General features: G+C 42.0%; 1 protein-coding gene across 1 annotated transcript in view; it reads left to right on the top strand.

The window, feature by feature from the left end:
* The window catches only part of LOC149015633 (uncharacterized), a 101,883-nt gene that overhangs the window by 13,147 nt on the left and 73,899 nt on the right, over positions 1–14,837 (top strand). The window contains exon 6 of the mRNA XM_089157458.1: positions 10,704–10,761. Within this exon, the coding sequence (XP_089013584.1) occupies positions 10,704–10,761 (58 nt within the window). The remainder of the gene's footprint in view (positions 1–10,703; positions 10,762–14,837) is intronic.

Here is a 14,837-nt window from a genome sequence, read left to right on the forward strand (position 1 = left end):
GCCTTTGGCTACCAACCTTGCTTTGTACTTTTCTAAAGATCCATCTGCTCGATACTTCAATGTATAGACCCATTTGCACCCCACAGGTTTCTTCCCTTCTGGGAACCTTACAAGTTCCTAGGTTCCATTGCTTTCTAATGCTTCCATCTCCACATTCATAGCTTGCTTCCACTCCTTATTGGATAAAGCCTCAGATAAGTTGTTAGGAATGGCAATGGTGTTTAAACTTACCAGAAAGGCTCTATGAGATGGGGAACAATGTTTAAAGGACAAGAATTGGGCAAGAGGGTACATGGGTTTCCTTGTGCATTCTCTAGTGCCTTTCGTAATGGCAATAGGAAGGTCTAGTTCATTACTATCTGTGGGCACATCAGATTCGGTTTGTAGTGAAGGATTAGTCATTTGTACCTCATTTCCAGAATTTGGATTGGAGTCTTGAACTTGCACTGATTCTGGAACAAGATTCTTCTTCCTTGAGAACATCTTTCCTTTGCCAAACCTCACATGCTTAATATCAGAAATAGGCTCTTTCATTTCAAAGTTTGACATATGTTCATGTTGTTCACAGTTTGACACAGGTGAGTCTGACACAAGTTTAGGTTGTTCACAGTTTGACTCAGGTGACATAGTGAAGTATTTGGGAGTGAACTCTAAGTCAAGTAAGGAATTCCCATTCTTATCTTCCATTATTGAATGCTCCCCCTAAAGATGAGATGTGGAAAAATAAGACTTATGTTCATGAAAAGTGACATCAATGGAAACATAGAACCTTTTTGAAGGAGGGTGATAGCACTTATAGCCCTTTTGAGTGGAGGAATATCCTATAAATAAACATTTGAGTGCTCTAGGATCTAATTTACCCCGATGTGGTCCATGGATATGAACAAATGAGACACACCCAAAAATTCGAGGAACAAGGTTATTTGTCGTTTGTAGGTTTGGGTAGAACTGGGAAAGGACATCCATTGGACTCTTGAATCCTAAGACTCTCGAAGGCAGCCGATTTATGAGATGAGTTGCTGTGAGGACTGCTTCCCCCCAAAATGACTTAGGCACATTGTATTGGAATAGGGAGGCTCTAGTGACATCAAGAAGGTGGCCATTTTTCCGTTCAGCTACTCCGTTTTGTTGTGGGGTATCAACGCACGATGACTCATGTATAATTCCCTCCCTTTGAAAGAATGGAGTTAGAATTTGATTGAAATAGTCTCTGGCATTATCAGATCTAAATCTTTTTATACTAACTCCAAATTGGTTTTTAACCATGGAATGGAAGTTGGGAAGAACACAACTAACGTCGGATTTGTTTTTGAGTAGAAAAATCCATGAGACACGAGTGCAATCATCAATGAATGACACGAACCACCTAGCCCCAGACACATTAGGAACTCTAGAAGGACCCCAAATATCACTATGAATGAGATAAAAGGGGATGGAACTTCTTTTCTTGCTTAAAGGAAGTGGTACACGCTTGTGTTTAGCAAGCTCACACACATCACAATGAAACTCATCAACATGTATGCCTTGAAACAAAGAAGGAAACAAAAGACTGATTACCCTAAAGGAAGGATGTCCAAGTCTGTGATGGTAAAGCCAGATTTTTTCTTTATTGGTTTGAGAAGGACTACCATTAGTAGCATGTGATTGGCTTGGTGCCTCAAGGTAGTAGAGTCCATCCCTTTCTCTAGCATGTCCAATCGTCCTCCCCGAATCCTTGTCCTGAAATACACAATGACTATGGTGAAAGACTACATTACAATGTAAATCTTGCGTGAGTTTCTTCACAGAAACGAGATTTGTAGATAGTCTAGGAACATGTAGGACATTTTTCAAGGTGAGGGATGAGTTGAGCTCAATATTTCCAATTCCAGCCACAGTAGTTAACTAGCCATCAGCAGTAGCTATCTTCCTACTACTTGGACAGGGAGAATATGTGGTGAAAAGATTTGGTGAGTGTGTCATGTGGTCAGTTGCACCTGAATCTATGATCCAGGGGCTTGAAAGAGAATTACTAAAGACATTTAATCCAATAGAAAGTGGAAACTCACCTGAATATGCCAAAGAACATGTACCTGGTTTTTTGTTAAGGTTGCTCAAAAGAGTTTTTATACGTTCTATGTCCTCCTGATTAAGGCTAGCAACCTCTTTATTAGTGGCTTCAGGTTGCTGTGCAGATGTAACATGCGCCTGACCATTATTTCCAGATTGCTCTCCTTTGTGCCCCCACTCTTGGCTAGGAGGTTTACCATGAAGTTTCCAGCATCTTTCCCGTGTGTGACGAGCTTTCTTGCAATAGGTACACCATAGATTGTCTCTGTTTTGCTGTTTGGATTGCCCAGTTTTTCCACTTTCAGCAGCAAATGCCTTGTCGGTTGTGGGAGTTGAATGCTCTCCTCCTTGAGATACCATTGCTGAACTATCAACACTTGTAGGCTCTAACATCAGTCCTCTTCTGCTCTCTTCCCCTCGAACCAATGCTACAACTTCATTGAAACACGACACATCTGGTTTTCCAAGAATCTGAACCCTTATTTGGTCAAACTCAGGATTTAACCCAACCAAAAAATCATAGACTCTATCTTGCTCAATATAATGCTTTACTATTGCAGCATCCTCAGAGCACTTCGTCTTGATGACTCGGTAATGATCCAACTCTTGCCACAAAGCTTTCAGCTGGTTGGCATATTCTGTAACTGTTTTATTTCCTTGTTTGGCTGCTACTGTTTTAACCTTGACCTCATAGACTTGGGCCGCATCTCTCGCCTTAGAATACGTCTATTGGATAGCCTCCCAGATGTCTTTGGCAGTTTCCAAGAACATGCATGTATCAGTGATTTCTGGAATCATAGAATTCCACATCCATGCCATAATCATAGAATCTTCTTCGTCCCATGCTTCATATTTTGGATCTCCTGGTTTCGGTCCATCTCCAATCAGGTGGCTCATCTTTCCTTTGCCCTTCAGAATGGTCCGAATGAGTTGAGACCATTTTAAATAATTTCTTCCATCGAGCCTGTAGGCATATTGAATATTCTGCAATTCTCCATTTTGCAGATTTTTGATTGTCTGATCAAATTCAGTCCCGGAAGTAACCTCTCTTGGTTCTGACATACTCTTTGTAGGTGTTGAAAAATAGTATGTGAAACAGTAACCAAAGATGCAATAGAACGACAGACAAGACGGAGAAAGAAAAAATCTGTTTTTCAGGTAAGGAAAAAAAAAACAGAACAGAGCTGAATAAAGAATGGCGATAAAGGCCAAAGGAAGAATAATCTCTATGTGGTGGAAACACCAGAGATTAAAGGCAATGAAGGCCTGAAAGCTGAACAGCAATCCCAAGATTGGTTGGCTCTGATGCCATGACGAAATAGGAATTGAAGTGTTGTATTCTTCTGTGTATTATTCAGAACTTTACAATCAATATATACACAGCTGCTATCTATGAAATAAGAAAGAATATCCTACCTAGAAGATTAGAATAAATGAGAAATCTACCTAGAATAGAAAATTACAATAAATGAGAAATCTACCTAGAATAGAAGATTACAATAAATGAGAAATCTACCTAGAATAGAAGATTGCAATAAATGAGTAATCTACCTAGAATAGAAGATTGCAATAAATGAGTAATCTACCTAGAATAGAAAAATACCTGTAATAGAATATTACAATCTGATCTACTTAGATTAAAGATACTAATAAAATATTATGATATGATTCTAAGATTTTCCCCCCCCCCCCCCCTCCCCCCCCCTCCCCCCCCCCAACCCCAAAAAAACAAAAACAACCCCCCCCTCCCCCCCCCCCCCCCCCCCCCCCCCCCCCCCCCCCCCCCCCCCCCCCCCCCCCCCCCCCCCCCCCCCCCTCCCCCCCCCCCCCCCCCCCCCCCCCCCCCCCCCCCCCCCCCCCCCCCCCCCCCTCCCCACCCTCCCCCCCCCCCCCCCCCCCCCCCCCCCCCCCCCCCCCCCCCCCCCCCCCCCCCCCCCCCCCCCGCCCCCATAAATTATTTTCCTATCAATTATTTCCCCCCCTCCCCCCCCCCCCTCCCTCCCCCCCCCCCCCCCCACGGTTATTTTTCCCTCCCCCTTATTTTTACGCTTGTACACCTTAGTTATGAGAGGTCTATCAACACTCCATCCCTTCAGTTTCACCTTGTCCTCAAGGTGAAAATCAGGAAATTGGTTATGCACTTCAAAAAAATCCTCCCAAGTATTCTCACAGCTGGGTAGTTGCTTCCATTGAATCAGCACTTCAAGTGTTCCTCGGGTTGAATAGCGGATGTCCAATAATTCCTCTGGGATGAGTTGAAGTTCCCCATCGTCCGCTAAGCATGATGGCAGCGGCTGAGTAGTAATGTTACTGCCCACCACTTTCTTGAGTTGAGATACATGAAAAACTGGATGTACTTTCGAATTTGGTGGAAGAATGAGTTTGTAAGCCACGGGACCAATTTGAGCTGCAATCGGATATGGACCATAATAACAGTGGCTGAGCTTCTCATTGGGGCGTTTGGCTAACTTCTTGAATCGGTACGGCTGAAGCTTGAGAAAGACTTCCTCCCCTACTTGGAAGGTGACTGTCCTTCGGTGTTGATTTGCATGATAATGCATACGATCTTGAGCCACACACAAATTCTTCTTCAACTCATCGAGAATGTGATCTCTTGCCTGTAAGTAATTGTCAACTTCTTCCACCTTGGACTGATGGCCCTCCCATTTAAGCAAAGGTGGTGGTTCTCGGCCATAAACAATTTGAAATGGTGTCATCTTAGTAGCTGAATGGTAAGTGGTATTGTACCAATATTCAGCCCACGACAGTTTGAAATGATCTCTTGCCCGTAAGTAATTGTCAACTTCTTCCACCTTGGAGTGATGGCCCTCCCATTTAAGCAAAGGTGGTGGTTCTCGGCCATAAACAATTTGAAATGGTGTCATCTTAGTAGCTGAATGGTAAGTGGTATTGTACCAATATTCAGCCCACGACAGCCAATTGGTCCACTCCTTCGGTTGCCTAGCACAGAAACAGCGGAGATAAATCTCCAATCCCCGATTGACGACTTCCGTTTGTCCATCTGTTTGAGGGTGATATGCATTGCTGAACTTGAGGTTGGTGCCCGCCAACTTCAAGAGTTCCTTCCAAAAGAGGCTCATGAAAACCCTATCCCTATCCGACACAATTGATTTTGGAAACCCATGGAGCCGTACTATTTCTTTGCTGAAAATCACAGCTATCTCCTTGGCTGTATAGGGATGTGTGATGGCAATGAAATGCCCATACTTCGATAGTCTGTCCACCACCACAAGTATGGTATCTCCCCCTCGGGTTTTGGGCAATCCACCAATGAAGTCCAAACTGATATCCTCCCAGATTCGATCTGGTATGGGTAGGGGCTGAAGCAGCCTTGCTGGTTTCATGGCCTGATGCTTGCTTCTTTGACATACATCGCAACTTGCCACAAAATCTTTCACCATTCTCTTCATGCCAATCCAATATGCTACTGCTACTAGCCTTTTATAGGTGCGGAAATACCCGAAATGACCCCTAAAAGGTGTGGAATGGAATTCAGCAAGTAATTTAGGAATCAATCTAGAATTTTCAGGAATTACCAATCGCCCTTTATAAAAAAGTGTACCATTCTGCAGTATATAATCTGAAAATTCGGGGGAGCCATTGAGGAGTGATTTTATCACCTTGCGATAGTGCTCGATTGCTGGATTTCACCTGTCTAAGCCTTCGTCCTCTTCCCACAGTGCTGCTGACAAGCTGGAGAGACGTATTGTGCCTTCCATCTGTCTTGATAATGCATCTGCCGCTTTGTTTTCACACCCGGGCCTATAAAGGACCTTGAAATCAAATCCCAAAAGCTTCATAATCCACCTTTGCTGGTCTTCAGCTATCAACTTCTGGTCCATTAAATATTTTAGGCTCCTTTGGTCTGTGCGGACTTTGAAATGCCTCCCCATTAAGTAATGGCGCCACTTTTGAATAGTTAGGACCATAGCCATCAGCTTCTTCTCATAGACCGATTTGGCATGGGCTCACTGGGATAGTGCCTTACTCCAAAAAGCTATGGGATGCCCTTCTTGCATAAGTACAGCTCCTAGTCCAACTCCCGAAGCATCAGTCTCCACTACAAATTCCTTTGTAAAATCAGGCATAGCAAGGTACAGTACAGTGGTCATTGCTGCCTTCAAAGCTTCAAATGCTTGTGTGGCTGAATCATCCCATTGGAAACCCTCTTTCTTCAATAAATTGGTGAGAGGGGTTGCAATTCTCCCATAATCCCAAACAAAACGTCGGTAATATCCGGTGAGTCCAAGGAACCCTCTAAGAGCTCGGATATTCTTGGTATTGGCCACTCCATCATGCAAAGTATCCTCTGTGGATCTGCCTCTACCCCTTCAGATGATATGATGTGCCCCAAGTAGTCTAATTTGGTAACCGCAAATGAGCACTTCTTTTTGTTTACCACCAAGCAATGCTGTGTTAGGAGATCTAAGACAACTTGTAAGTGACTCAAATGGTCTTCCAAAGTCCTGCTATACACCAATATATCATCAAAAAACACTAACACAAATTTCCTCAAATATTCTCGAAATACCTTGTTCATGAGAGCTTGAAAAGTGGCTGGGGCATTTGATAACCCAAAGAGCATCACAAGGAATTCGTAATGTCCGTCATGTGTTTGAAATGTTGTCTTCTCTTCGTCTCCCTCGGCAATCCTGATTTGATGGTACCCCGACTTGAGGTCGAGCTTACTAAACACTTTGGCGCCACCTAGCTCATCCAACAACTCATCTATTGCTGGTATGGGGAATTTATCGGGTACTATTAGCTTGTTAAGTGCTTGGTAGTCCACACAAAATCTTCAACCGCCATCTTTCTTTTGCACCAACAACACTGGACTCGAATAAGGACTAACACTTGTTCGTATTAACCCGGCAGCTAACATTTCCTTGACTAACCTCTCAACTTCATGCTTCTATGAATGAGGGTACCTGTATGGCCTGAGATTTGGTGGGTTGCTGTCGTTGGTCATATGTATTGAGTGGTCATATGGTCGGCGTGGTGGCAGCCCTCTTGGTTCTGCAAACAGTGGTTTAAAATCCTCCAACATCTCTTGTATCTGCTCGCTGACATTTGCAATATTTTGGTTATCTGCGGACATTGGTTTTAACCAAAAGCCATCACTCTCCTCCTGAACTGTCTTCCATAGCTGTTGCAGAGTTGTTTCCAGTCTAAGTAATGCAGGGTCCCCTTTCAACTGTACTGGCTTATTTTCCCACATGAACTTCATGGTTTGGAGCTTCCAATTACTCTGTACATCACCCAATGCCGATAGCCATTCCACTCCCAATATCACATCAATGCCACCCAATTCGAATGGTAACAACTCCTATACAAACGTTACTCCATTGATGACAATAGGCACGTCATGACAGATTCCTTGCCCTCGAACATTATTGTCGTCGCCTAATGTCACGTGAAATTGCTTCTCACCCTCAATCTTCAACCCTATTTTCTCTGCCATGGTACGTGATATAAAGTTATGGGTTGCTCCACAGTCGACGAGCAACACCACCGATGCATCGTTTATGTGCCCATGCAGTTTCTTAGTGCGAGGTGAGTCAAAACCAGCCAACGAACTGTGCGAGAGTTCAGCTTCAATCATTGGGTCACTATAAGTATCGTTGCTTGCGTCGATGGCTACTGCGACCTCTTCCATTTCGCTCCTTGCCTCACCCTCATGGAACAACATCACTCACAGCTGCTTCAACGGACATTGGGGCCTCTAGAGTATGGACCGTCGCATCTAAAGCAAAGCCCCTTGTCCATTTTAGCTTTCATTTCTCTGGAGTTAACCACTTGGGTTTGCTACTGCCGCCAAATGCAGAAGTTGCAGAGACACTCGTTGAAGACGATGGGTTCGAGTTTGGTTGCCCTACGGTTGGTCGAGTGGTTGTGTTTGAACCGGAGCCTGTTTGGTTCGTTGAACCCAATGGAATGGATCGTGCACTTGGTTGATTCGATCGATTTATTCCAATGGCTCGTTGGGCCGCAGGTTGTATCAAGTTATTAATGGGCTGTATCAAACTAGCAATGGGATGGGCCACCGATAACCCTTTAGGGCCACGAATGGCTTGGTTTTTGGCTTCAATTGACTGGGCCAAGTCCATAATCTGTGCCAGCCCATTAGGTTGGAATAACCTTAACTCAGCCCTAATCTCCTCCTTTAATCCCGATAGAAAAGCTCCTTGAAGCCATTCATCTTCCCTAGCGCCGGCAGCGGCGACAAGAGCTTCGAACTGGCCGCTATATTCGACAACGGTGTGATCCTGCCGGAGCTCCATAATCGCCTCCAGTGGTGTCTTAGCTTGAGTTGATCCGAAATGCTTCCTTAGCTCTTGCTTCAGCTCTGCCCATGAGTGAAGTGGATTCTGAAGTTCACGAAACTGTACACAGCCTAATGCCGATCCCTCAAAACAATTCAAGGCGGCCTGCAATTTCTCTGCTTCCGTCAATCCTTGTAGCATAAAATACCTCTCTGCTCTGGCTGTCCACCCATGTGGGTCATCGCCATTGAAGATGGGAAGTTCTAGATATCTGGGGAAAAATCGTGTCGTCCAACGGAGGTCGGAATTCGTCGCTCTTGCAACAGGGTACTCTGTGCATCATCCGCCCTGTTTATGGTGACTTCAGGCGATGTTTCTTCGACTTCCAACGATTTTCCTTTTGACAGGCATGCTCTTATCTCACTTATAAAAGCTGTATTACTTTGTTCGACCCTGTCTAATTTTGAATCAATCATTACGAGCTGGTTTTGCAAGTCCTTCACACTCGCCTCCACAATCTCAACTCTGGACTCCATTCGACTCTTTACCATTCCCTTGGATTAACGTGCTCTGATACCATGATGATAGAACCCCGGTGTAAACTTCATTAATCCTTATCCAGAGCTGAAGAAGAACAAGCTACTAGTTGCTGAATGTAATTCAAAGATAACAGTAACAGTACGATTAACTAGAACAACCAAGAAACAGTAGCTGCATTCATTTAGTAATATCTGGGTTGACAATACTAAGAAACAGTAGCTGCATTCATTTAGGAACCTCATTCCTAAAGATTGGGATAGATCTAACTGTTAGATTGCCGTAGAGCTAACCTTGAAATTTAGGTCTTTAGAAAAGTCTGAACTCTGAAGATTCCAGGAAAATGAAGAGAAAAATGGGGTGGTTAGGGGAGGAAGAAAGGATTCAGTTGTTCAAGGGTGTAAGGGGATGATTAGGCCTAAGGTAGGGATTGGAAACTGGGTAAGGGGAGGGGGTGAGGTTTCCTAAAGGGGGTGGGATTTGGGGTAGGGGGTAGAGCGATTTTAGAACTAGTGTTTACGAGGTGAAAGAGGTGTTGCTGCAGGGCTGCAGAGAGGGTTTTAGGCTGGGTGTGATTGGAGGAAAGAGAGGGGGAAGGGTAGGGATGCTTTACTTGTAAAACTTGAAGAAGCCAACACACATGAACAATAGGCCACAACTAGCCATAGGCTTCCTCCCTTGGCAGCACACACTTCAAAAAGAAGTTAGCTCTGGAGAAGACCATTAAGTCATCAACAAAGGCTTGGAAAGCTTTAAGGCGATGCATTTCAGTAGGGAAATTATAAGCTGTTGGTCTGTACAATTTGAATACTTTTGTAAAGAAGTTCAAGGGCAAGAGTGAAAATGTAGTGAGAGAGGGGGCTAGCCCTGATAGATGTCAATGGAGAAGGGGCAAAGTAACAGGCAGGGCTGCCATTGACAAGCATGGAGAAATGGTAGAGGAAATGCAATGGGAATGACAACTGGGGAAAAGACAATTTGTGCCTGACATTTACGCTGAAATAGGTGCAAAGGCTTTATGGATATTAATCTTAATAATGGGAGCTGGGGAATGAGCTTTTCTATCAGAGTTGCTACCAATCCTTAATTCTTCCTAGTCTCTGGAACCATTTAAATGCTGCTGCAAAGTTACTGCATATATGTTGATTGAGTTGTGGAGGTGCATTCATCTGCTAAATTTGGTTTGTCTTAACTTTATCTGCACTGGTTTCTCTTCTTCCTGGTTCATTCAGTCATCATCTGGCTTCGAATTTTAGCATATTTATTCTCTTTGGTGGATTCATCTATCTTTGCATGTGCTTTGAACCATCTTAGTTAACTTTGCTTCATCGTGTTAGTCATAAATGTCATATGTTGACAAAGGACATTACTGGTTATTGGTTAACAGGAGACTTAGCCTTAAATAGGGTGGATGGTGCAGATTCATGTAGTCAATGGTAAGTAGTTGAATTCATGACCTAGGTCTGATGAGGGAGTTTGAGGAGTTCTCATAGTTTCCCCCCCCCTCTCCTCATAACAGCTTGGCGCGAATTTATTTCTAATCCGTCCCAAGTAAGTGATGATTGAGTAAAAAAGGGCTTGACAAGTCTTATGTGCTAAAAGGAACCACGGGGTGATTTATATTGAAAAAACTACGAGGATTGGTTCTTTGAGCTGTTGTATATTGCAGCATTGTCTTGAATCACTAACCTTTTTCTTGTTCTCCTTTGATGTTTTCCTGTTTCTTTGTCTCAGTTCATTATTTGATATTCTTGAAATTTGCAATTCCATGGAGATCTTTGATGATTGTCTTACCTAGTTCTCTTATTGATTTGGCCTTGTTCATGATGGCAGACAGGACGAACTAAGCAAGTGTGGACTCGATGGATCAATATATGCAACTGTTGACAAGGTCAGCATTTTTCTTCTTCTTGACATTTGGGCTTTATTCTGTTTAATTTCTTGTCATGATTTGAGTTATCAGGTCATGGTTAGAAAATTGACCACATCAATTAAGTCAGTTCCAATATGTTTTCATTTTTAGTTTTGACAATCTAAGATGTATCCATCCCTTCTTGCATGTGAATAAAGGTCTATCATTAGGGGGGAAAAAACAAAGAAGTCTATCATTGAACAGAAATTGTTGGAGTCTGTTGCAACCTCATTTATTCATGAATCATGATACTAAACGTACTGGATTCATTTAGTATCATTTAGATCAGAAACTTACCAAACCAGACTCATTTAGATCAAATTGGTGAATCAGAAACTTACCAAACCAGTATTTAAGTTTTTATTTTTATTTTTTATTTTTTTATGGCTATTTGTATTAAAAGGTTGCTTAAGAAGTCCTAGGTATTTAGGATCAATAACTAGTAGTCATGTCTCTAGTCATGTTGGGTACTTAAGGATTAATTATTAGTTTCAAAGGTGATGTAGAAGATGACATCTTACAATTAAAATAGGGTGGATGAAGTGGACAAGCGCAACAGGAATGTTATGTGGTTAACGGTTCCTTCAAAAACTCAAAGGAAAGTTTTACGAGACAATTATATGATTGGCTAGGATGTAAGATGGGTGTTATGGGAATTAAGAAGTTTCATGTAAATAAGCTAGGTGTTGAATGATCTGAAAACTTCTGATTTGTGTCAGGAAGACACAATCAATTTTTATTTATGATATTGAGAGAGAGAAAAAAAATCTCAATGTGGATATTACATAATAATATTCTAGAGACAATTCTACTCTTTATACTTAGAATTAAGACACTCCTGTCAAGTTAGAGCTTAGATGTCTATCATGCCCAACTTGCTAATAATATGACTAAAAATTTTAGTGTTCAGACCCTTCGTAAATACATCAGCTTATTGATTTTCTGACAAGACAAAAGAGATGCAGATAAGACCAGATTCAGTTTTCTCCTTGATGAAGTGTTGGTGCATAGTTCTATTGTATTGAATGAGGTTGTGAGTTATACTAATCACTAACTTGCTATCTAAAAACAGCTGTATAGGGACTTTACCTCAACACATAGATCCTTTCAACCATAACAACTCACAAATGCCCTGGGCCATTGCCTTGAACTCAGCTTCAGCACTAGGCGTAGCTACAACAGCCTGTTTCTCACCTATCCAAGTCAATAATTTTCTTGCTACATAAGTGCAGTACCTAGAAGTAGACCTCCTATCATCAGGACACCATGTCCTGGCTGCATTAGTGTAGGCTTCAATACTTAGATGTCCATGAGAAGAAATCAGGATTCCCTTTCCAGGAGCAGCCTTTAAGTACCTCAAATTTCTATAGACAACAACATCTAGGTGAGAGGAATATGAATCATCCATTTATGGCTTATTAGATTCACTGCAAAGGCTATGTCCAGTGTGGTGTGGCATAAATAAATGAATCTCCCTACCACCCATTGGTAGCTAGTCTTGTCCACGGGTTCTCCTTCTTTGGCCTTCAGATGTGAGTTGGGCTCAATAGGTGTGTCAGCTGGCTTGCATCCTAACATCATTGTTTCTGCTATTAAATTATAATATACTTTCTCTAAGAGATGGAGAGATGCCATTAGAAGAATATGCCAACTTAATACCTAAGAACTCAACTTCCCCATGGCTTTGATTTCAAATGCTGCTCCCAATAAAGCTTCAAGGGCTGAAACCTTTGTTGCACTGCCCCTAGTGATTACTATGTGTTGTAATGTGAGGAATTGCTCCTCTCAAGTATATTATAAACAAGACCCCAGTAGGGTATTTAGTTACAACCTAGTTAAGTCCTACACTAAGTAGGAAAAGGAAATATAAAACAAATAGAAATAAAACTCTAAACTTATTAGGAAACATAATCGTATTCTAATTAGAAAACCTTAGTCTATGTTTTCAACACTCCCCTCAAGTTTGAGCATAGATATTTATCATGCCTAACTTACTCATAATGTAATTGAATATCTTCGTGCTCAATCTCTTTGTGAGCACATCAGCCCGTTGCTCGTTTGAAGTAACAAAGGTGATATGGATTAGCCCAGCCTCAACCTTTTCTTTAATGAAATGTCTATCAATCTCTCATGCTTAGTCCTATCATGCTGTACTGGGTTATGAGCTATACTGATTGTTGACTTATATCTGAGTATAACTGTATAGGAACCTCCAAATCTGTCCCAACCTCTTGAAGCAGCCCTTTAAGCCATAGTACCTCACAAATGCCTTGAGCAATTGCCCTGAACTCAGCCTCGGCACTGGACTGCGCAACCACAGCCTGTTTCTTGCTTCTCCAAGTCACAAGGTTACCTCCCACATATACACAATACCCAGAGGTAGACCTCCTATCATCTGGACATCATGCCCAGTCTGCATCTATATATGCCTCAATCTTCAAATGTCCATAAGCTGAAATTAAAATTCCTTTTCTTGGAGTAGTCTTCAAGTATCTCAAGAGCCAATATACTGCATCCAAATGTGAGGAATAGGGATCATGCATATACTGGCTAACAAGACTAACTGCAAATGTGATGTCAAGTCTAGTGTGAGATAGATAGATCAACTTTCTCACTAATTTTTTATACCTTATCTCATCAATTGGTTCTCCTTCCTTTGCCTTCAAGTGTAGGTTAGGTTCAATAGGAGTCTCAGCAGGTTTACATCTTAGCATTCCAGTTTCCTCAAGAAGATCCAATGTATACTTCCTCTGGGATAGGGATGCATTGCTAGTAGAATATGCCAACTCTAAACCTAGGAAATATCTTAGTTTTCCCATATCTTTGATCTCTCAAATTCAGTTCCCAAAAAGTCTTTAAGGCTGAAATCTCATCCTCACTACTGCTTGTGATCACAATATCATCCACATATACTAAAAGTATAGTAGTGTGGCAACCATTTCTTTTAATAAACAAAGTGTGGTCTGCATTGCTTTACTTATAGCCATTAGATATCATTGCCTTATGGAACCTTCCAAACCACGCTCTTGGAGATTGCTTCAACCCATATAAAGCCCTTTTTAACTTGCACACTTTCCTATAAGTCTCTGTAGTAGAATACCCAGGTGGTATATCCATATATACCTCTTCTTGGAGTTCTCCATGCAAAATGACATTCTTCACATCTAATTGTTGTAAACTCCACCCTTTATTAATTGCACATGAAATAATAGTACGAACTGTGTTCATCTTGGCAACAGGGGCAAATGTCTCCTGGTAGTCAATGCCATAAATTTGAGTGAAACCTTTGGCCACCAATCTTGTCTTGTACCTTTCAACAGTCCCATCTACCTTGTACTTGATCACAAACACCCATTTGCACCCAACAGTTTGCTTTCCTATGGGCAAAGTCACCAAGTCCCACGTTTTGTTTTTTTTCTAGAGCTTGCATTTCCTCATCCATAGCTTCTTTCCAGTTTGAGTGAGATAATGCCTCCTGCCAAGTGTTAGGAATAGAAGTAGAGGACAAAGAGGAAATAAAACTTTGAAATTATGGAGGTAGAGATTGATATGAAACATAATTGGAAATAGGATGTTTGGTGCAAGTTCGAGGTTGCTTTCTTAATGCAATTGGTAAATCCAAAGTAGGATTAGAAGAAGGGTCAAAGATAGACTCACTTGGAGGAACAGATTGTTCAGGGCCAGGAACCAAAGCTTTTGACTGGCTTGGTTCAGAAGGGGTCACTTGTTGCTTTTTTTTATAGGTCTTCAAATGTCTAGTCTCCCCCTGTATATCATCCACCAATTGTTCCTGTCCGGTTTTCCATCTTCCAAAGGAGGATCATCTGCAGGAATCTCAGGAGAAATCAACACTAGAACTTCTTCACTAAAACTCTCCCCCTGAAGAGGTGTAGGGGAAAAATAAGGAATTTTTTTCTGGAACACAACATCCATAGAGACAAAAAAACGACGAGAACTAGGATAATAACACTTATACCCCTTCTGTGTAGGAGGATAACCCAAGAAAATGCACTTTAACCCACAAGGATCTAACTTTTCATGAACACGGTGGTTCC

Source organism: Hakea prostrata, chromosome 5 (assembly GCF_041222555.1).
Source record: "Hakea prostrata isolate BN-2017 chromosome 5, UWA_Hpros_2, whole genome shotgun sequence".
In the NCBI taxonomy this organism is placed as follows: domain Eukaryota; kingdom Viridiplantae; phylum Streptophyta; class Magnoliopsida; order Proteales; family Proteaceae; genus Hakea; species Hakea prostrata.